This window comes from Meriones unguiculatus, chromosome 14, assembly GCF_030254825.1.
Source record: "Meriones unguiculatus strain TT.TT164.6M chromosome 14, Bangor_MerUng_6.1, whole genome shotgun sequence".
NCBI lineage: Eukaryota > Metazoa > Chordata > Mammalia > Rodentia > Muridae > Meriones > Meriones unguiculatus.
In genome coordinates, this window is record NC_083361.1 from 30,553,297 (window position 1) to 30,577,100 (window position 23,804).

Genomic DNA, 23,804 nt, shown 5'->3' on the forward strand with positions numbered 1-23,804 from the left:
GGTTCCCTCTCTACTCCCATCCCAATCCCTTCCTTCCTCCACCCTCTGCATGCATGCCCCTTCCCAAGTCCACTGATAGGGGAGGTCTCCTTTTCCTTCCTTCTGATCCTAGTCTATTAGGTCTCATCAGGAGTGGCTGCATTGTCTTCTTCTGTGGCCTGGTAAGGCTGCTTCCCCTCAGGGGGAGGTAACTAAAGAGCAGGCCAATCAATTCATGTCAGAGACAGTCACTGTTCCTATTACAATGAAACCCACTTGGATACTGAACTGCCATGGGCTACATCTGTTCAGGGGTCTTAGGTTATCTCCATGCATAGTCCTTGGTTGGAGTATCAGTCTCAGGAAAGGGCCCTGCCCTGTGCTCAGTTTTTTTGGTTCTGTTGCTCTCCTTGTGGAGTTCCTGTCCTCTCCAGAGCTTACTGTTTCATAAGATTCCTTGCACTCTGCCCAAAGGTTGCCTATAAGTCTCAGCATCTGCACTGATAGTCTGCAGGGGAGAGCCTTTCAGAGGCCCTCTGTGGCAGGCTTCTGACTTGTTCCCTCTTTTCTCCTTCTTCTGATGTCCATCCTCTTTGCCTTTCTGGATAGGAATTGAGCATTTTAGCAGGAGTCCTCGCTCTTGATTAGTTTCTTTAGGTGTACAGATTCTAGTATGTTTATCCTATATTATATGTCTAATGAAGTAATCCAATTAAAAAATGGAGTACAGAGCTAAACAGAGAATTCTCAATAGAGGAATATTGAATGGCAAAGAAACGCTTAAAGAAATGCTCAACCTCATTAGCCATCAGGGAAATGCAAATCAAAAAGACCCTAAGATTTCACCTTACACCCATCAGAATGGCTAAGATCAAAAACTCAAGAGACCACACATGCTGGAGAGGTTGTGGAGAAAGGGGAACCCTCCTCCACTGCTGGTGGGAATGTAAACTTGTACAACCACTCTGGAAAGCAATCTGGTGTTTTCTCAGACAACTAGGAATAGCGCTTCCTCAAGATACAGATATACCACTCCTAGGCATATACCCAAAAGAGTCTCAAGTACACAATAAGGACATTTGCTCAACCATGTTTGTTTGCAGCTTTATTTGTAATAGCCAGAAGCTGGAAACAGCCCAGATGCCCCTCAGTGGAGGAGTAGATGCACAAATTGTGGTATATCTACACAATGGAATATTGCTCAGCAATAAAAAACAAGGAAATCATGAAATTTTCAGGTAAATGGTGGGACCTGGAAACGATCATTCTGAGTGAGCTGTCCCAGAAGCAGAAAGATGCACATGGTATATACTCAATCTCTCCCTCTTAGAGCTACAGGATATGCTTGTGGTCCTAACTAGCCCTGCCTCTGTGCCTGTCCTTGACTTCTAGGCCAGGCCAGCATAGATCATGTGGTATGAAGTCTGCCCAGCCTCAGAAACTCCCTTTGTTCTTTAGAACTGAAGGATATGCCTGTCCTTTTAGGCTCCCTGTCACAGGACACATGGTATTGTTTCTCCTAATATAGCTTCTCTAGGGGTTTGAAGGGAAGACTCCATTTTCAGGGTCTTATTGTATGGTCTGATGCTCTGTCTAATGTTCTCCCAACTCAAAACTGGATCATGGCTGCTAATGGTTGTGAGGCCCTCTCTCCTGCAAAAGTTTATCCTCATGGGTCATTCGTTATGTGTCAGCTCCTTACTATAATCATAATATTCTTTCTTTACTGCTTTGTACCCAACATATGTCAAGCCTTGTGCTAGATAATAAAATGTAGTAAATACATAAAAGGCATGGTCTCTGACATAAGGGACTTAACAACATAAGTTTGTAGCATCTTTATTTGTAATAGCCAGAAGCTGGAAACAGTCCAGATACCCCTCAACTGAAGAATGGATGCAGAAATTGTGGTACATTTACACAATGGAATATTACTCAGCAATGAAAAAATAAGGAAATCATGAAATTTGCAGGTAAATGGTGGGACCTGGAAAGGATCATCCTGAGTGAGCTGTCCCAGAAGCAGAAAGATACACATGGTATATACTCACTCATATAGACATGTAATATAGGATAAACCTACTAAAAATCTGTACATTTAAAGAAACTAATCAAGAGGGAGGATCCTGACTAAAATGCTCAATCCCTTATCCAGAAAGGCAAAGAGGATGGACATCAGAAGAAGAAAACAGGAAACAAGTTAGGAACCTGCCACAGAGGGCCTCTAAAAGGCTCTGCCCTGCAGACTATCAAAGCAGACACTGAGACTTATGGCCAACAGTTGGGCAGAGTGCAGGGAATCTTATGAAAGAAGTGGGAAATAGTAAGATCTGGAGAGGACAGGAACTCCACAAGGAGAGCAACAGAACCAGAAAATTTGAACACAGGGGTCTTTCTGGAGACTCATACTCCAACCAAGTACCATGCATGGAGATAATCTAAGACCCCTGCACAGATGTAGCCCATGGCAGTTCAGAGTCCAATTGGGTTACATAGTAATGTGAAGAGGGACTGCCTCTGACATAATCTGATTGGTCTGCTCTTTGATCACCTCCCCCTGAGGGGGGAGCAGCCTTACCAGGCCACAGAAGATGACAATGCAGCCACTCCTGATGAGATCTGATAGACTAAGATCAGAAGGGGGACCTGCCCTATCAGTGGACTTGGGGAGGGGCATGCATGAAGAAGGGGGGGGAAAGGTGGGATTAGGAGGGGAGGAAGTTTATGGGGGGATACAAAGTGAATAAAGTGTAATTAATTTTAAAAAAAATCCAGTTCCAGGAACTCCAGTACCCTTTCCTGGATGTTGCTGGACTCTGGAAACCTGCACAAACATACACACATGTACACACACACACAGGCACACACACATACACATGTATACACACACACACACACACACACACACACACACACACACACACACCTAAAGACAAATCCTTAACGAAAAGAATAAGATTTGACTATACCTTCATGAATACAGATTAACACATTTTAACTTATTCACATTGTTATGTAAAAATCAGCATCTCATTGTTTGGATTGAGCTTTACAAATTTTGTAAATTTGAATATCCCTTTATATGTTTTCAGTAAAGTTCCATTTTTGTTGAAAAATTCATTCCTAGTAACATCACCAATGCATGTACATTAGCTGTTTACAAAAGCAGAAACTAATGATATGCTAAAGTTCTAGAGTGTTCTCCAGCTTTGCCATTTTAGCTTCTTACTCCAGCTTAAATGTTTAATCATAAAAATAAATATTTATTGAAGAGGTATTATTTACAGAACAATGACACTCTTTGGAAGTCAGACTTCATTAGGTGAGGAAATATCATTGCATCTCCATCTCTGGGGCTTCCTGCTAAGATGCAGGATCTGCCTTAATGATTGACCATTGCTCCTCCCCAGTATACACCTCCACCTAATCTCCAAACTAAAATGTATTAGCCTCAACTACATGTTGGCTACACTTGTGGGAATGTTATAACCCAAAAGTTCTCCACTTGAGGCAGCCTAGAGTGAAATGAAATGGTCACTCTTGCCGCAGAAGTGAGGATTTCAGTGTCTGACCAAGATTCAGCTAGCAAAGGGAGTTCAGAGGCTAGCCTCTTGTGCTGAGGTGTTATGTCATCTAGTGCCTGCTGGCAGTTCTAGCCCATCTTTGTTTGTGTTTTCAGTTGGTTGATTCATTTGTAATTTCTGTTAGGCTGAAAGGCTCATAACTATGGGCCATTATTTATTGGTTAGTCTGAATGTCTGATGCAATTTCTTTTTCAAATGCTAACAGTCAGGGTAGCCTCTGAGTGGGCTTTAGCCACAGACAGCGTGGACTCCACTTCTGGGTATCCAGAGTCCAAGTTTGCTAGCACAAGTGAGTACAGGAGGCAAAGAGTTAACTTTCTAAGTGGTGGAGTGTTTGTGATGATGACTCTATTTTAGATCCCTTTCTCTTCCTTGAAATCTCTTTGGATTGAGAAATAGGACGATTTTTTTTTTTTTCAGTACAAAGTGAGTCTTACCATATAGTGTTAGCAACTGAGCTCTTGGGTATGCATATAGGTGATCCCGACGCTTGAAGGCTTGCTAGAGATTTAGGATAACATAGGCAAGCCTTACTCCACATGATAATACAGGGATGTAAAATGACAGCCCAGGGGTGAAACTGAAAGATGATCTTAATAACTGGTAAAAATCCATGTCGAAACATCTCTGTTAAAACCCTAAATGTAAAAATGCTCTATTTATTGCAGATATACATAAAGGTGAAATAAATTCAGGCCAATGTTCATGTAATATATTATAGAATATTAGAAACATGAAGATAGCCAGGTTGGTGGTGGCGTTGCGGTTGGTAAACATTCACCAAGACTGGTTTATGTAGTCTTGCTTTCTTGCCCTAGCAATGACCTATGGCGTGAAGGTCAGTGTTGTGTCTGGCAAATTCTTCCACTGATTGCTATATTTTTTTTTTATGCTTCTAGTATTGTATTTGTGTACTTTCTCTGTTCTGAGACACCTCTGAGAGTTCTTTGCAGACACCTTTCTTCAGCAGCATCTCCATCCTTTCTGGTACAACCCCTTCACTTGTCAAATTTTCCTCCACTGCTCTCTTTGGCTGTATGAAAATCAGGGAGTGTCAGGGGCCCCATCTCAAACTGTTTCTTCTGTTTTCCCACTTCTGTTTGATTCAAATCTCAGTTCTAGTATTAACATTTTTTTTCTTTGCTGTGCTTTTATCCTTGTTGACTAATTCCCTGGAGACAAGGAAAAACATGGATGAACTATCCAGCAGACAGCTTGTATACAGGGACCAATACACTTGAACAATTTATCACTGATTGTAATGGACACCTGTAGCATGTGGGCTACAAAGCCAGTGGTGAGGTTTGCAATTTATATGATGACATTTAATATACCAAGGTGAGTGAAGAATGAGCTACACTCTTGAGGGACTGATGCTGTTAGTTGAATCATGAAGCTGAATATATGCTTATCAGGACTTTGCAACACAAAGATTGCTGTAATGAACCGCTGTCATATTGTACAGATCGCAATCAAACGGTGATTATCAGTTGGTTGGGCATAGTCATGCGCAGAGAGGTCCATCTTTCTAAGGCTTCTTAGAGGTGACTTGCAGGGTGCAAGCACTTACTTTATTCTTTCTATCAGGACAGGGTGCATACTCTGTGGTGAAGAACATGTGTTTAGTATCTTCCATTGCAAACTGCCTCAACTGAAGTCTGAGTTGCTTTGTTCTCAGTCACAGATCTGGCTAAGAGAGGCTCAAGGTCTTTGTAGGGACCAAGTAGGAACCAGGAATGTCATGAACTATGTTCTTCTCCCAAAATGCATCATCTAAATGTAGTGGAAAGCCACCTGTAGTAGTTTTTTTTTTTTTAACGTTACTTTATTTGGGGTGTTTAGGCCTCTACATCCCTTCCACCAACCCCACAACCTTAAGTAGGAAAGAGAAAAGGTTAGTGTGGAGAGGTGACCCAGACTCCTTTACTTCTCCCAGCTAGTTAGGGTCAAGGAGTTCTTTTAGGGCTCTATACTAATCTCTGTCAATTGAAGACACAGCTAGCAGTTTCCTCCACAAGACTGCGCCCCAAAGCATTTCTCTTTGTCTGTGTGCTCTAAACTGCCACACTGTCTCTGGTCTCTGTCTCTCCAAACTGCTCCACACCACACACCAACAGCAAACGCCACACCTTCTCTTTTTGGGCTCTCATATTAATACTCTCAGTCCTAGACCATGATCCTCTGTGCCGCATGTGGAAGGCCGCTACCAGCTGGCAAAAGCCTAGCCCCTTATGTGACAGTTAACAGCTGTGGACAAACTAGCCCAACTAAAATCCCACACTTGGGATTAAAACAAAAGCATATTTACATAAACTACAAAGAAACCAAAACTTTCATTATACCTAAAAGTGATTTATTTATCCTGACAAAGTCACACAATCCTATTCAAAGATGGAAGGAAGTGAAATTCATAATAGCTAAGGAGTTATGCTGGGAAACATTTATTTGGACAGGACTGAGGTTACAGACACATAATGATAACTCTTTGCTAATGAGAGAATCAGACTGAGCCCAAGATGTGTGCATTTAAAGTCTAGGAGCCTGAGTACTGTGAATTCTGACAGAAGTCAGGATGGAGCTAAGAAGTTGCAAGCCCTGGAGATCAGAACTCCATCTGATGAGAGCTCTGAGGCAATCTGGCATTTTAGATAGTTTTAGCCCTCCATTGCTGCTGCCTTAGCCCTGTGTGTGCTCCCAGTTATGCAAACCTAACAGAGATGACTTTTAAACTAGTCCTTGAAGGCAGTGTGGGCCATATTGTCAGAAAGGGATGATAAATTAGAGGGTAGAGGAGAAATGAGCACAGCCAGTGTAAAGAGTACCCAGATGCTAGGAAAAGGGTAAGGCTTTAACCTTCTTGGGGGCAAAACAGACAAGCCATCGGATTAGATCTCCCAATGATCTCTTCTTGTTATTACCATTCTGTTCTTGATGCTGATCTGTTTTAACCATGACTATATTGAACTCAATAAATCCTCCACAGTGTATTCAGATGGCTGTCCTTAATGTGCCCTCTTTCCTGGCTTTCTATGTCATTACTGCATAACACTTAAATCTACCTACATACAGAGGCTACTTAGAACTTCTACATACCCGTGCCCACACTTGAAGGTCTCGTTTCAACCTGACAGGGATCCAGATAGCCTGTCCAAATGTTCTCTACCAGTTGGAGTTAGAATTTAAAAACTTAAAACAACAACAGCCACAACAACATAATTCAAGCAGGAGGCATTTGAGTCTACACCTGTGTGCCTCAGCACATTAGATGGGCTGCCTGAGAAATATAGTGTGAAATGGCCAATTCTGGCTTGATGCACTCAGAGCTTGGATAGGAACAGCACAGAGTCAGTTATAGCCAAATGACCACACTACATAGAAGTTATCAATTATCTATATTCCTAGACATACTATTTATCTAATCAGCTGTGTATGGATGCTTCTCCTAGACATTTGGTATTGGGTAGACTCACCATTAGCATTGGACCTACTAGCTTTTGGGCAGTGTCCTAAGAAGGAGACTTGGCTGCCACAGAATTACCATGTTGTGTACTTGGCACAGGCAGGCTACATTTACTCCTTAATAAATTATGAGTAGTTTCCCTCTACCATTGTTCAAGCATAAGTGATAGTATGTGGCAGTTAGCCACTGTGGGACAGGAAGCATGCTCCAACAGACACCAAAAGTTTTGCTACTTACTCGGCATTAAAATATTTCCTTATGACTATTGCTGATTTGGGTAGAATATATTACTGAGAGATTTAAGAATCTTTCTGAACTGTTTATAACACAAACATTTGTTTTTAATCTTAGGGCAATGCACTTTCTTCATCTAGAACAACAAATGTATTAGAAATGATGAAAGAATGGAAAAATAACCCAGAAAGCGATGAGGACTCCAAGATGGATGAGAAGACTAAGCCCCCCACTAAAGAAAATTTGAAAAGTGTCAAAATCGCGGGAAAGGCCCTTGATGCCAATAACAGCCTGCCATCTGCAAAGACAGCAAAGCAGGTAGGAAGAAGCACTGTGGCAGGGCTCCACACTGTTCAGTACCTTCACCCACAGGACACCTTTTTTGTGAAGCGTCGTCATTTCACTGTTAGTTGGTTACAAAGGCCTGCATTACTCAGCAGGTGAGGGCCTTCTGCCTTCTCAGCCATGAGATTTAGTGGGGTGGGGAGGGGTGATGGGGCTCATATTTAGGACCAGTGGTTATTAGGAGTGGGGCTGTCAGACCCGTCTCTGTGAGAAAACACATACAGATTGAACATCCCTAATCTGAACATGCAGAAATTTCACATGAAGGACACTCATGTGAAGTCTGCAGGCATCAGGGTCCTCTTAGCCTCGATTGTGACTGCTAGGTTCTGACGTTGCTGCACAGACACTGCTGCAGCCAGCAAATGAGTCAACATGACTACATTCCAGCTAAGCCTTTTCTAACAAAACAGATGGGATGCCAGATTTGGCCCATGGCTCCAAATTAATAAGTTTTGTACTCTACCCAGCTACAGATTTTACAACTGGTTTATATGTTATATGCAAAAGGTAATTTTTACATTATCCAGTTATTACTGTATTGTTTTATAAAAACCCAAATTACATAGGTTTGTTGTGTTACCTGATTAGATCTGAGCACAGTCTCATGTCTGTGGTATAGTTTTGTTAACATTTTTATTCTACGTGTAGTCTATTAACTGGATACCCTGATGGTTTGCGCAAGAAACCACTTCCCTATTTTTTTATAAATGTCAGTATAAGGTTTTTATGTTTGTTTGTTTGGGTTTTTTTTTGGGGGGGTGCTCTCCTTTGTCTTGTGCCCTTGCTCTCCATCTGTTGTTGCCTTTCAGTTCCCTGTTTCCAGTAGGTGGGCAGAGCACAAGGGGGACTGGCCAGTGAGCTCTGATCCATGTCCAGGAGTGCACAGGACTGCTGGGCCCCCTCCCAGCCAGGATTCTGCCAGAACCTTGCAAAGAGGACCTGGGAGAGTGACTTGCTAGCCTGGGAAGTTCTGTGTCTACTGGATAGTAAAAACGTGCATAAGAAGCTTAACATAGTGACTTAGATTGTGTGAAAGAATCATACTTTCACCATAATGTAAACAGAAGCTTATTGCTTTCTCTTCTTGTCTCATCTGACAACTGCTACATTGCTTAGCACAATGTGTACTTTATATTCTCTTTAAAAATAATATCCTAAACCCATGTTTACATTTTTTGTTATTGTTGAACATAGTATGAAGATTTTGTTGTTGGTTGACATGGCAGCATACACATACACATAGTTACATATATGCACATACATACATACAGTATGTGCGCATGCTTGTGTAATGAATATACACATACATCTATACATACCCATATACAAACATATATACATACATATATACAAATTTTTTAGTGCTGGGTTATATCTGTGCTTATCAATGAATGTGACATCAAATGCACACCATCTCCTTTTCCCTTGCTCTGTCATACTTTCTTCTCTCTCCCAGACATCCTGCAAATCATGGGCTAAGGTAACCTTTTCTGTGCTTCACCTGAGGAAGAGAGGGACTAGCATGTGAGTTTTGTCATGCAGTGCTAGGACTTTAACTGTCACAGGCCTGAGACAATGACGTTTTATTTCAGCAGGAAAAGCTGTTCTTTGTTCAGGGATCAGGCCGGGCCATACCAGCCCCTTCCAGGATGGACTTAGAAAAACTTGCTGGTTAAAATACTTCTGTAGCTGTTCTTGTGATGCAGGCAGCATTTTGCCTTCAGTGTCCTCTAAGGAACTTTCCCTTTCTTAGGCTTATCTGTGATATCTTGGGAGGAATTTAACATTGGGGAATTTTCCTGAAGTTTGTTGTGCCTTAAAAGAGACAATTTTTTTCATGCATATTGTTTAATTGGTTTTTATAAGTAAATATAGTATTTAATTTGTGTTAAACTTTATGCTAAAAATTACTTCTAGTCTTCCAAATTTTTATTAACAATAAATAGCAGAGTGGGAAAATCCTGTACTAAGTGGAATTCCCAAAGTGTGGGATCAAGACTGTAACCTCTATGTTCCACAAAACTGGAAAAAACAAAACAGACAAAAAAAACCAAAACCAAAAACCCAAACCTTCATTGGTATGGTAAAGAAAATGGTCTTATTAGGACCATATCACCCTCCTCCTCTCTCAAGGGGACACACTGCTTTTCCCCACCCCCCAGAAGTCCTCAGGATCCACAGCCTCTCCAGGGGAAGAGAGAACCAGAAAAGAAGAAGCCCATTTCCATGGCATTCTGAAACACTGACGGAAAGCCCCCTCCTCCATTCTCAGGGAGCTTAGAGAAAAAAAAAAATGGCAGCGAATAGCAGGACTGCCCCAATGGCAAGAAATGCACTCTATGCTCGGCTGGATTAGTGGCAGTTTCCCACCCAGCAGCCCAGCCTAACTACAGAGCAAAATATCTGAAGATGTGAAATTCACGTGTCAAAGTAAAAACTCACAGCCCTCACACCTGAAAAACTCAGCCAGCCAACCAACCCTCTATACCAAGATTGTGAGATGAGCCACTCATATTCCAGATGAGGATGTCAGAAGACAAAGCACATATACTTACTTTTTAATAGCATCAAAGAGATGTAAATTGAGGCATCAGAAATTGAATAATAGAGTTAAAGTGTAGGATACTTTTTCTCTGATCGGTGAAATTATTTTTTTAAAATAGCCTATTGTAACTATAGCTGTTTTGTGAGTTACTTTTCTTTATATATCTATATATATTTAATATAATTTTTTATATATTACAATTTACTCACTTTGTATCCCAGCTGTAGCCCCACCCTTGTCCCCTCCCAATCCCACCTTCCCCTCCTCCCTCATCTCCTCCCATGCCCCTTCCCCAGTCCACTGATAGTGGAGGATCTCCCCCGCTTCCTTCTGACCCTAGCCCATCAGGTCTCATCAGGACTGTCTTTCACAGTCTTCCTCTGTGGCCTGGTAAGGCTGCTCCCCCCTCAGGTGGAGGTGATCAAAGAGCCAGCTTTATTCGTAATGGCCAGAATCTGGAAACAACCCAGATGTCCCTCAATTGAGGAATGGATACAGAAATTGTGGTACATTTACACAATGGAATGCTACTCAGCAACTAAAAACAAGGAAATCATGAAATTTGCAGGCAAATGGTGGGAAATAGAAAAGATCATCCTGAGTGAGGTATCCCAGAAGCAGAAAGACACACATGGTATATACTCACTTATAAGTGGATATTAGACATATAATATAGGGTAATCATACTAAAATCTATACACCTAAAGAAGCTAAGCAAGAAGGAGGACCCTGGGAAGATACTCAATCTTCATTCAGAAAGGTAAATGGGAGAGACATCAGAAGAAGGTGAAAATAAGGAACAAGACAGGAGCCTACCACAGAGGGCCTCTGAAAGACTCTTCTTAGCAAGGTATTAAAGCAGATGCTGAGACTCATTACCAAACTTTGGGCAGAGTGCAGGGAATCTTATGGAAGAAGGGGGAGATAGAAAGACCTGGAAGGGTCTGGAGCTCCACAAGGAGAGCAACAGAACCAAAAAATCTGGGCACAGGAATCTTTTCTGAGACTGATACTCCAACAAGGACCATTCATGGGGATAACCTAGAACCCCTGCACAGAGGTAGTCACATGGCAGCTCAATCTCCAAATGGGCTCCCTAGTAAGAGGAACAGGGGCTGTCTCTGACATGAACTCAGAGTTACTTTTCTTGTTGTTTTGAGTATATTCCTTACAGAAGCAAATAGAAGTGTATTTTGGTCCTTGGTTCAGAAAACACAGTCCACCATGGCAGGGAAGGCATGGTAACTGATGTAGTATTGCTGCTGGCAATGAGACCTGGTCAGATAATGACAACATACAGGAAGTAGACAGAGCTGGACCCAAACCATAGGAGAAGAAAACCTTCAAGGCTTCTCCTTTAATAGCCTACTTACACCAGTGGTGCCCCACCTCTTAAAGTCTCAGTAAACACCTAAAATAGCACCACCACTTAGGGATCATGTTCAAACAAATAAGCCTACAGAGAACATTTAAGATCCAAACCTTAACAGATGTGTTTGGTAAGCCCCATTGTGACCACAGAATAAAAACCATAATAATATAATATAATATAATATAATATAATATAATATAATATAATATAATATAATATAATGAAAGAACTAAAGTATAGTGTACAGAAAAATCACTTAACTGCAAAAGAAATAGCTGATAGAGGAGAGGGGAAAATATGCAAAGAGTCTATTAAGATGTAGAAATCTAACAGTGAGACTGTGTCTAAACAGCAGGGCAACAGTGACTGCATAGTGACCAAAAGACTGAACTGTGGGCCCCAAAACAGTGGAGACTGGGTCTCCCAGTTGAGAAACCCTATGATGAGGGAAAAAATGAGGTCTAATTTCAGGGCACCTAGCTAATCCCCGGAAAAGTTCCTGGGTTCCTGCAGGCACAAGGTATCCAGCATTTCTCCACATACTTGTGTGCTGTGCTCATCAGCAAGTGGATACTTTCTGTATATTGGGGCATGGAGCCCCAACCTCAGGCCTTCAAATGTGTGGAGCCACGGGAATAGCCCCAGACACTGATCCAAAGCTCAACTGTCTCCGTAGGGAGACTGACCTAACCCACATTTGTAAAAGGAACATTAATAAACCACACATAGATCCCCACACATTAAGAGTGGAAGACTTCAATACCCCACTCTCACCAAAGGACAGGTCAACAAAACAGAAACTAAATAGAGAAACAATAACACTAACAGATGTCATGAATCAAATGGACCTAACAGACATCTACAGAACTTTTCACCCAAACACAAAAGAATATACATTCTTCTTAGCACCTTATGGAACCTTCTCCAAAACAGACCATATAGTTAGTCACAAAGCGAGCCTTAACAGATTCAAGAACATTGAAATAATCCCTTGTATCCCTTTGTATAGACTAAAGCTGAATCTCAAAAACAGAAATAGCAAAAGGCCTACACACGCATGAAAACTGAACAACTCTCTACTGAATGACAGCTGGGTCAGGGAAGAAATAAAGAAACTAAAGACTTTCTAGAATTCAATGAAAATGAAGGCACAACATACCCAAACTTATTGGATAAAATGAAAGTACTGCTAAGAGGAAAGGTCATTGTACTAAGTGCCTTCATAAAGAAATTTGAGACATCTCATACAAGCAATTTAACAGCACACCTGAAAACACTAGGAGAAAAAAAAAAAAAAGCAGACACACCCAAGAAGAGTAGACAGCTGGAGATAATCAAACTCAGAGCTGAAACCAATAAATTAGAAACTAAGAAAACAATTCAAAGAATCAACAAAACCAAGAGCTGGTCCTTTGAGAAAATCAACAAGATAGCCAAACTAACTAAAAGGCAGAGAGACATTATCTAAATCAACAAAATCAAAAGTAAAAAGGTGGACATAAAGACAAACACTGAAGACATCCAAAGAATCATTAGGTCTTATACACCATAAAATTTGAAAATCTAAATGAAATGGGCAGTTTTCTTGATATATTTCACTTACTGAAGTTGAGTCAAGATCAGGTAAACAGATTAAATAGTCCTATATCCCCTAAGGAAATAGAAGCAGTCATCAAGAGTCTCCCTTAAAAAAAAAAAAAAAAAAGTCCAGGGCCAGATGCTTTCAGCACAGAAGTCTACAAGACCTCCAAAGAAGAGCTAATCCCAATACTCTTCAAACTATTCCACAATATAGAAACAGGAGCATTACCAAACTGATTCTCTGAGGCCACAGTCACCTTGATATCTAAGCCACGCAAAGATCCAACAAAGAAAGAATTTCAGACCAGGTTTCCTTTGATGTAAAAATACTCAATAAAGTACTCTCAAACTGAATCCAAGAGCACATAAAAAGATATCATCCACTATGACCAAGTAGGCTTCATTCCAAATATGCAGGGGTGGTTCCTATTATCAGAGATATCCGACAATGTAATCCACCATATAAGCAAACAGAAAGAAAAAAAACAAAACAAAACACATGATCATCAACTTAGATGCTGAAAAAGCATCAGCTAACAAATGGGACCTCATGAAAGAGAACAGCTTGTGTAAAACGAAGAACACTGTCAACAGAACAAAATGACAGCCTACAGGCTGGGAAAAGATCTTCATCAACCCTACCTCTGACAGAGGGCTAATGTGCATAATATATAAAGAACTTAAGAAATTAAACACTAACAAATCAAATAATTCAATTAAAAATGGGGTACAGAGCTAAACAGAATTCTCAACAGAAGAATATTGAATGGCAAAAAAAAGCAACAACAATAACAACAACAACAAAAAACCCAAAACTTTAAAATGCTTAACATCCTTAGTCATCAGGGAAATGCAAACCAAAATGACTCTGAGATTCCATCTCACACCCATCAGAATGGCTAAGATAAAAAACCCAAATGACAGCATATGCTGGAAAGGATGTGGAGAAAGTGAAACAGTCCCCCATTGCTGGTGGGAATGTAAATTTGTACAACCACTTTGGAAATCAGTCTGGTGCTTTCTCAGAAAATTTGGAATAGTGCTACCTCAAGATCTAGCTATACCACTCCTGGTCATATACCTGAAAGATGCTCCACCATTCAACAAGGACATAGCTCAGCTATGTTCATAATAGTTCATATGTTCATAATGTTCAAAATACCCAAAATCTGGAAACAACCTAGATGTCCCTCAACCGAAGAATGGATACAGATATTGTGGCACATTTACACATTTACTCAGTTATTAAAAACAAGGAAATCATGAAATTTGTAGGCAAAGAAACGAAAGAAATATTAGACATCAGATAGAAATTACAAAAGCAATATAAAATATGAAATAGTTATTCCTTTGAAAGCTAAAATAGGTATATTTCTAGCTAAAGTAAGAAAAAAGAAAACTTGAAATCAGAGATGAAATGGTAGAGATATTACAATTGATACCACAGAGATATAGAGGCTCATAAGAGACCGTTATGAACAGCTGTATACCAACAAATTAGAAAAGCTATCCAAGAGATGGATAAATTCCCAGACCATACAAACTACCAAAATGAATCATTAAATATTCAGAAAACCAGAAGACAAGAACAAAATCAAATCAGTAATAAAAGTCTTCAATAAAAGCAAAGCCCAATCTTTGTTGCTGAATTATATTACACATTAGAGAGAAACTAATAGCAGTTCTTTACAGAAATTCAACAAGGGAATTCTTCCATCCTTTCTCTCTGAGGCCAACCCTTGCCTAAAACCCAAAACAAGTAAGATGCAATAAAAAGGAAATCTACAAGCTAAATTCCTGATGAAAATAGATGCAAAATCAGCTAAATAGTAGGAAACTAAATCAACAGTATTTTACAAAGATCTTTCACTATGATCAAGTAGGAGTCATCTCAGTGATACAAGGATGGTTCAACATATACAGATCAGTAGAGATGATGCATGACATTAATATAATCAAGCACATAACAAAGTGATCATTTAATAGATGCAGAAAATAATTTAATAAAAATCAATAGTTTTGTGATTAAAAACTCAACAAATTAAATATATAGTAGAAATGAATCCAACACAATAAAGGCTCTATGTGAAACACCAAATGAGGAAAAGCAAACAACTTTCTAAGATCTAAAAAGCATGCCCACTTTTGTTGAAATGGTACTAGAAGCCCTTACCAGAGAAACTAGGGAAGAGACATAAAGGGCATCCAAAACAGAAGGGAGCTAGTCAAACTGCCCAGTTTGCATATGGCATGATCTTGTTTATAGAAAATTCTAGGGAAGCTCCAAGATGGAATTCAGAGCACACAATGAATGCCATTTCTTTGCAGGAATGAGTCACTGTAGCAGGAAAGCAACTATCATCTGAATTGGGTGGTGGGAAAGTTGTGAAGAACTGTAAACAGGCTTGAGAAAAATCAGAGCCTTTGAAAAAAAATGGAACAGAGCAGAAAAAAGTGCCCCAGAACCAGTAGTATGTTAGAGGGTGGGGGATAGAGATAAAAGAAAGACAAAGAGAGAGACTCACTAAATACAGTTAGCACTGTTTTCTTCACTCTGCAGAAATGAAGGCTAAAAGGCTATAGATAATGCAGTGGTTAAGTACACTTCTACTCTTGCAGAGAACCCAGGTTTGCTTTCTAGCACCCATATGGTGACTCACAACTTCCATTAACTCCAGTTACAGGAGATCCAACTGTTCTGGCTCTGCAGGCACCAGGCACACAAATAGTGCACATATAGATATTCAGGCAAAAGACACATATACATAAAATAAATCCTAAAACAAACAAAACAGGCTAACCCTTTAAGGGAGGGAGTCTCTGAGGACTTGTGATTTGCATACTGACTCTGGGGAAGTCCCTTTGATACAGCATTTCCTACAGAGTTAGGAAGCCATTTTAAGGTTTTGTTTGAGGTTACTGTTGTTTCTGTTTTTTCTCCATCTCCAGGAGCTTACAGTCATAAACTGATCTAGTGAGTGATGGCCTAGAGGTCTAGTATGGCTAAGGGAGAAATACTTGGGATCAGAATCATTGAAAGCTCTTTGTAGTGGGAAGCTAGACAGAGAGACAAATGGGAACAAAGATCCCTTGCCATCTAGGGCCATTTATTTTAGAACTTGATTAAGGAAGCTGGGACACACCCAGAATGAAACATTGCAAGTTATTATATGTGATAACTAAGTTCAGAACTCCAGTCAGAAGATGAGAGTGCTATGTTGGACCCAATGTGGATGGTTGCAACTCCATAGATACTCTTCTTCCCTGAGGAAGGAATGTGAGAAGAAAACCAAAGGGAACTACTGCTGGTGGAGTCTCAGCCAGGAGAGCTGAATGGGGATTGCAGTGGTATGCTCCAAGCCAAAGAAGGGAATGACAAGTGGAACTCAGCCCATAGGTGCTGTCCAAACAGCACCTAGCCCAAGACTCTACAGAGGTCTATTTAGCACAGACAGGATTTTCATATTTACCATGTACTTGACCTCACTGTTAAAAAGGAAACCTGGGGTTCAGGGTTTTTTTGATGAGGTGTATTTTTTATATATAATTATTAAGACTCCTGGGCCATACCTGCTCACTTTGAATATTCATATCTAACATTTTTTCTCTTATTTATCCCTTTCAGTATTTAATTCTAACACTTTTCCAGCCTTAAATTCTTTCCTTTCCCCCCTTTAAAAACACTTTTAATTGAATCACTCCCTCTTTTCTTCGTTTCCCTTTGTTATTTTATTTTCTTTTTCTACTTTTTCATTTTACATCTTTTAAGCAGACCTTCTCTCTTTTCCTTATCCATCTTTTATCTTTTCCTTTCTTTTTTCTTTTTTCCTCCCTGGCTTTATTCTTTATTGACTAGCATCTTTTTAATTTGTTCTATGTTATCTTTGCCCCTTGTTTATTATTATTGGTGTTGTGGTGGGTAAGGTGGATAATTTTTGTTTTTAAATGGTGATTATATATTTATATTGTATTTTTAATATATATGCCATTACTACAGTTTGCTACTTCTTTCTGAGTGGTGGCACTGGTGATTGAACTTAGTACCTTGAGCATTTTAAGGAGAGTTTGTTGCTGAGCTCACCCCAGCCCAGCTATGACAAGCCCCAACCAGCTATAACTTAATCCCTCCTGAACTGTGGCAAACACTCCAATTTAAGGATTACAAAAGATTGAAACTTCCAGATAATGCCTTAACCCCAGGGATGCAAATCTCAACGTAGAAATATAAGAAATAAAAAAAAGCAAGGCAACATAACCATCCCCTACCCCACAATATTGACTGTCTGTAGTATTTAAATCTAATGATACTGATATGGATAAACTACTACACAAAGAATTTTTAACATGAACCTAAAAACCAACAAACTCAAGGAGAATATAATGGGGGTTGGGGATGGGTAGGAGGGTAGTTTAATTGAAAAAAAAAAGTCTGCAAAGTGCTTGTCTTGCAAGCATAGGAATCTGAATTCAACCCTTAGTGCCCACTGAAAGAGAGAGTGTGTGTCTTTTGCTTATAATCCCAGCATCAAAAACTATAGACAGATGGTTCCCTGGAGCTCATTGTTCAAGCCAACAAGCCTAGCTTACCTGACAAGTTCCAGGCCAATGAGAGATCCCATATTAAAAAACAACAAACAAAATAAAAGCACCCCCCAAAACCCACAAAATAAAACAAAAAACACTGCATAAAAAACAAAACGAAACAAGGATATCATGAAATTTGCAGGTAAATGGTGGGATCTGGAAAAGATCATCCTGAGTGAGCTATCCCAGAAGCAGAAAGACACACATGGTATATACTCACTCATATAGATATATACTATAGGATAAACCTACTAAAATCTGTACACCTAAAGAAACGAATGAAGACTGTCCTGCTTCAATGGCTGTAAAGGCCTGAATGATCATGGCTGCATTACGCTGTTGTGAGACTCTAATCTTGCATATACACCATAGGCAAACCAAGGAGACCAACACCCGAAGGCCTGCTAATGCTCCCATGCTCGCCCATTCCTTCAGATGATTCATGGCTGCAGCAATCCATGATGATAATCTGGAAGCAGGACAGTCTCCCCAAGCATGGTTGGCTACCATAAAAAGCTGAAATGTTATGCTCAGGATGGGAGGCTAAGCACTGCACTCAGGGTCAGCTGCTTTTGACCCAGAGAAGAGCATGTCTGATTGCATGCGGGTTGATGCCCCAGGTCCCGCCTCTGAGAAAAAGGTATCGGACGGGTCTGATGCTCTTTGGGTGGATGACACCTAAATGAACATTGGTACAAAGTCCCAATTTATTTTTAATATCAGAGATCAGACCTCTACTCTTGCCTGATGCGTCTAAAACAAAAAGTGGGAACTGTAGAGAGCTGCGTAATGCCGTGCCTTAAAGATGGAGCTGGTTTCCGCCTTCCACCTTCCCGATGGTGAGTGCTCTCTGTCACAAACAACTCCATATTGGGCTAAGGCTGAGGATCTGGCTTGCTTCCGTGTATGTGGACCTATCTTCATTGCCCACGAGGCACGCTGGGGTTGGCTACCCAGAGGCTATTTAAGCTGTGGGCTGGCTTTCCCCAGGGTCAGAAGATTGTTCAAGGTTCCTGAATATACTGCATTGAGAAGAACAACAACAACAACAAAAAAAGATCAGAAAGAAGGAGAGGAGGACCTCCCCTATCAGTGGACTTGGGGAGAGGCATGCATGCAGAAAGGGGGGGAGGGTGGGACCGGGAGGGGAGGAGGGAGGAGCTTATGGGGGGATACAAAAGGAATAAAGTGTAATTAATAAAAGTTAAATAAAAAATTTAAAAAAAGAGAAACGAATGAAGAGGGAGGCACTTGCTAAAATGCTCAATCCCTATCCAGAAAGGCAAAGAGGATGAACATCAGAAGAAGGAGAAAAGAGGGAGCAAGTCAGGAGCCTGCCACAGAGACTTATGGCCAACATTTGGGCAGAGTGCAAGGAATCTTATGAAAGAAGTGGGAAACAATAAGATCTGTTGAGGACAGGAACTCCACAAGGAGAGCAACAGAACCAAAAAATCTGAGCACAGGGGTCTTTCCTGAGGCTGATACTCCAACCAAGGACCATGCATGGAGATAACTAGGACCCCTGCACAGATGTAGCCCATGGCAGTTCAGTGTCCAAGTGGGTGTCATAGTAATGGGAACAGGGACAGTCTCTGACATGAACTGATTGGCCTGCTCCTTAATCACCTTCCCCTGAGGTGGGAGCAGCTTTACCAGGCCACAGAAGAAGACAGTGCAGCCACTCCTGATGAGACCTAATAGACTAGGATCAGAAGGAAGGAAAAGAAGACCTCTCCTATCAGTGGACTTGAGGAGAGGCTTGCGTGCAGAGGGTGGAGGAAGGAAGGGATTGGGAACCACAGGAGGGATACAAAGTGAATAAAGTGTAATTAATAAAGAATTAAAAAAAAAAAGAAAATCTGTTCAGTAAAATGATCACATAAAATTTCCCAAGATGAACCAGGTGTGGTGGCAGGCACCTTCAATCCCAGCAGTCAGGGAGGCAGAGGCAGGTGGGTCTCTATGAGTTTGAGCCATCCTGGTCTACAAAGCAAGTCCAGGACAGCCAGGATTGTTACACAGAGAGACCCTGTCTCAAACAAACAAACAAACAGATTCCCAAGTTGGGGGTACAATATGTACAATCAGACACAGAAAGTATTAAGCACACCAGACATGACTAGAAGAAGAACCTCCTCATGCCATATTATGTTTAGAATGCCAAGAGTACAAAGAAAGAGGGGAGAACTGTAAAGTTGCTTATAAAGGCAAACATGTTAGGGTAACAACAAACATCTGAGAAGAAACTCTAAAGGTCAGTAAGGTATAACATTGTATTTCAAACTCTACAAAAAAAAATAACTCAACAAATTTTATTTTATCTGGCAAAATTATCCTTCAGGGTACAAAGAGAAATAAAGACCTTCTAGGTATAAACTAAAGTTATTCATGATCACTGAGTCAGAATTGCAGAAGATATTTATGGAATGTTACACTTTGAAGAGGAAGATAAACACATTATGAGAAATTGGGAAAGAATAAATTCCATTGAAGCAATAGGTAAGCAAATGAGAAGAATTAGGAAAGAATCAAACATTAGGAGAGTAACAAAATACCAAGAACTAATAAATCCTTCCCAATAATAAACAGAAATGTAATTAAAAGACAAGGATTAGATTTAGAAAAGAAAAAGGAGCCGACAGTTTGCTGTCTGCAAGAAACTCATTTTGTGGGACAGTCCATGTATTAGCTAAACGTTAAAGCATAGAAAATAATGTTCCAAGCAAATTAAAAATCAAAGCAAACAGAAATAGCTATACAAATACATGATAAGAACTATGAAAAGGCCAAATAGTCAGAAGAGGTAAATAAAGTCATTACATATTGGCAAAGGGAAGAATCCACTAAAGAGAACATGATGATTGTGAGTATGTATGCACCAAATATCTGTGTACCAAAGTTCATAAAGCAAAAACAACTGGACCTAAAGAGAGAGAGATTTTGATAAAACAAAAGTAGAAAATTCCTTATCTACTCTTACCAGTATATTGGTCATTGTGACAGAAAAAACAAACAAACAAAAACTGACCTACATTATAGGTCTAATGGACTTGCTAGACAGCTACAAAATATTCAGTCCAGTAAGCTACAGAGTACACATTCTTCTTAGAAGCTCATAGAAATTTCACTATGCAGATTACATTGTAGGAAATAAATAAGTTTGAACAAATGCAAACAAATTGAAGTAACTTATTGTTAATATCAGTAACTTATTTGATCATAATTGAATGAACCATTACTAGAAAGTAACAGTGATAGCAATTATAGAAACTACACAAACACATGAAGACTGAACAATATATTTTTGAATGATAAATGGGCCATTGAAGAAATAAAGGAGAAAATTAAAAATTCTTATAATTAAATAAAAACAGGAACACAGCATACCAGAATCTTTAGGATACAATGAAGACAGTTCTAAGAGGGAAGATTATAGATATGAGTGGCTACATTAAAAAAAATCTTAGAGATATCAAAAGGTAAGCTAATGAGTTATCTAAATGTCTTAGAAAAATGGAAGGAAATCAAAGCCAAAACCAGTAAAAGGAAAGAATTGATAGAGATTAGCTCAGAAGGTAATAAACTGGAAACTAAAACAATAGCACAAGGAACCAGAAAACAAAGAGAAACAAAGGACAAACCCTTAGCCAAACTCACCAAAAAAAAAAAAAAAAAAAAAAAAAAAAAAAAAAAAAAAAGCCCAAGTTAATAAAATTGAGATGAAAGAGAGTTAATCAGACAGCTAGCAGGGCTGGAGTAGTGAAGACCACTTGCTGTTTTTCTAGAGTTGAGTTCCCTGCAGCAGCTTGGTGGCTCACATTGTCTGTAATGTCAGTTCCGGGATATCAGATGCCCTATTCTAACCTCCATAGTTGCAAGCATGCACACGGTGCACAGATATATACTTAGGCAAACCTTCCATACACATAAAATTAAAATTTACTGAAAAAAATGCTCCTGAAACCCAGAAGTTTGTTAGAGATAATTTTTTAAATTTATATTCCAATCAGTTGAAAAAATATAGATGAATTGAACAAATTTCTGGGTAAATACGATTCTCTAACATCAAACCAAAAAGACATAAAATCCTATATATCAGGAGTTAACAATACGGCTGAAGTAATGAAGTCCTCCATCAATGAGAAACCTGGACCAGACCTTTATAAAGTAATTAACATTAATATTCTTCATGCTATTTTATAAAACAGGAAGGCCAAGAATTCCAGAAGATTCATATGGACCAAGTGTTACTCTCATACCAAAACTGGATAAGGATGCAACAAAGACAATGGCAATGATGAAAACCATAGAACAGTGTGCTTGATGAATATAGATTTAAAATATTCAAGGAAATACTCATTAACCAATTTTAACATCACATTAAAAAGATGATAGCCAGCCAGATACCATGGCACACACCTTTAAATCCCATCACTCAGGAAGACAGAGATAGGGCAGACTTCTGAGTTCAAGGACAGCCTGGTCTAAAAAGTGAGCTCAGGACAACCAAGGCTATACAGAGAAACACTGTCTCAAAACAAACAAAACAAAACAAAACAAAAGAAGAAAAAGAAAAAAAATATCAAGATCATAGTAATGATGGAGTTGGTCTCATTCTAGAGGTATAAGGATAGTTCAACATGCACAGATCAACAAATGTAATGTGGCACATGAACAGAATGGGGTGAATTAAATGACAATTCCCAATAGATTTTTTTTAAAGCCTTTGACAAAATTCAACATTCTTTCATGATGAAAGCTTAGAAAAAGCTAGGAATTGAAAGATTATACATGAATGAAATAAAGGCTGTGTATGACAAATATATAGTCAACACTCTACCACACAGAGAGAAACTGAAACCCTTTCTATGAAGTCAAGAGTAAGACTCTAGTGTTGACTTTCACCACTCTTGTTCAAAATATTGTTGGCAACTTTGGCCAGAGTAGTTAGGCACAAGAAAACAATAAAAGGGATATAAATAGGAAAGGGAATATTTAAATTATCCGTGTTTACAGTTGATATACTCCTGTACCAAAAGACCCTAAAAGACTTAGGTTTGATAAACAATTTTTGCAAAGTAACAAGATATAAAATCAGTATACAAAAATCAGTACCTTTTCTGTGCACTATAACATTCTAAAAAGGGAATTAGTAATACAGTCCTGTTCACAATAGCTTAAATCTATAAATCTATAAGACCTAGGAATAACCTTAGCCGAGGAGGTGAAATATTTCTACAATGAAAAGTATACAACACTAAGAAAGAAATCAAAGACATTAGAGAGCTATTCCATCTTCATGGATTGAAAAAAAAATAGTATTCTTAAAATGATTTCAGTGTTGAAAGCAGTCCCTGAACCCAATGTTGAGATTGAGGGAATGCCTAACTAATGTCTGGCCCAACCAAAGACCCACCCTATAGGAGAGTGCCAACCCTTGACTCTATGAATGATACTGTAGCTCATCTGGCAGACAGGAGCTTGACAAAGTTGGCCCTCGAGAGACTCTACCCAGCAGCGCCTCAAAACAGATGCCAAGACTCACAGCCAAACATCGGGCATTGTGTAGGGAGTCTTGTGGAAAAGTGGGAGGAAAGAGAAAAGGACCTGGAGGTGACAGGAGCTTCACAAGAAGACCAACAGAGCCAACTAACCAGGGCCCAGAGGGGCTTGCTGAGACTGAAGCATCAACCGGAGGACCATGCACAAACTGGACTTAGGCCTTGTACAAAGATGTAGCAGATGGGCAGCTTAGGCTTCATGTGGGTTCTTTAGTAAGGTAAGTGGGTACTGCATGGGACACAGACTCACTTGCAAACTTTTTAATCACTTTTCCATGGCAGGACTGCCTTACCAGACCATAGGGGAAGAGGATATGCTTAGTCCTGATGCAACTTGATGAGCTGGGCTGGATGGGAAAGGGAGTGCCTCCCCCATTTTCTGAGAGGAAAGTGAGGGGGAGGGAGAAGGAAAGGGGAGAAGGTGAGATAGGAGGGGAGGAGGGATGGAGCTACAACAAAGATGTAAAGTGAATAAAAAATAGTACAGCTTGAGATCAGGGATGGAGATTCCTCCAGATGATCTGTTGTTGTACAGGATTGTTTTAGCAATTCT

At 39.8% G+C, this 23,804-nt stretch overlaps 1 protein-coding gene across 4 annotated transcripts in view; it reads left to right on the plus strand.

Annotated features, from left to right (window-relative positions):
• Stk33 (serine/threonine kinase 33) overlaps positions 1-23,804 on the plus strand; it is a 176,380-nt gene that overhangs the window by 133,450 nt on the left and 19,126 nt on the right. For all 4 annotated transcript variants that reach the window (XM_060367072.1, XM_060367073.1, XM_060367076.1 and 1 more), the window contains one exon: positions 7,375-7,575. In XM_060367072.1, the coding sequence (XP_060223055.1) occupies positions 7,375-7,575 (201 nt within the window). The remainder of the gene's footprint in view (positions 1-7,374; positions 7,576-23,804) is intronic.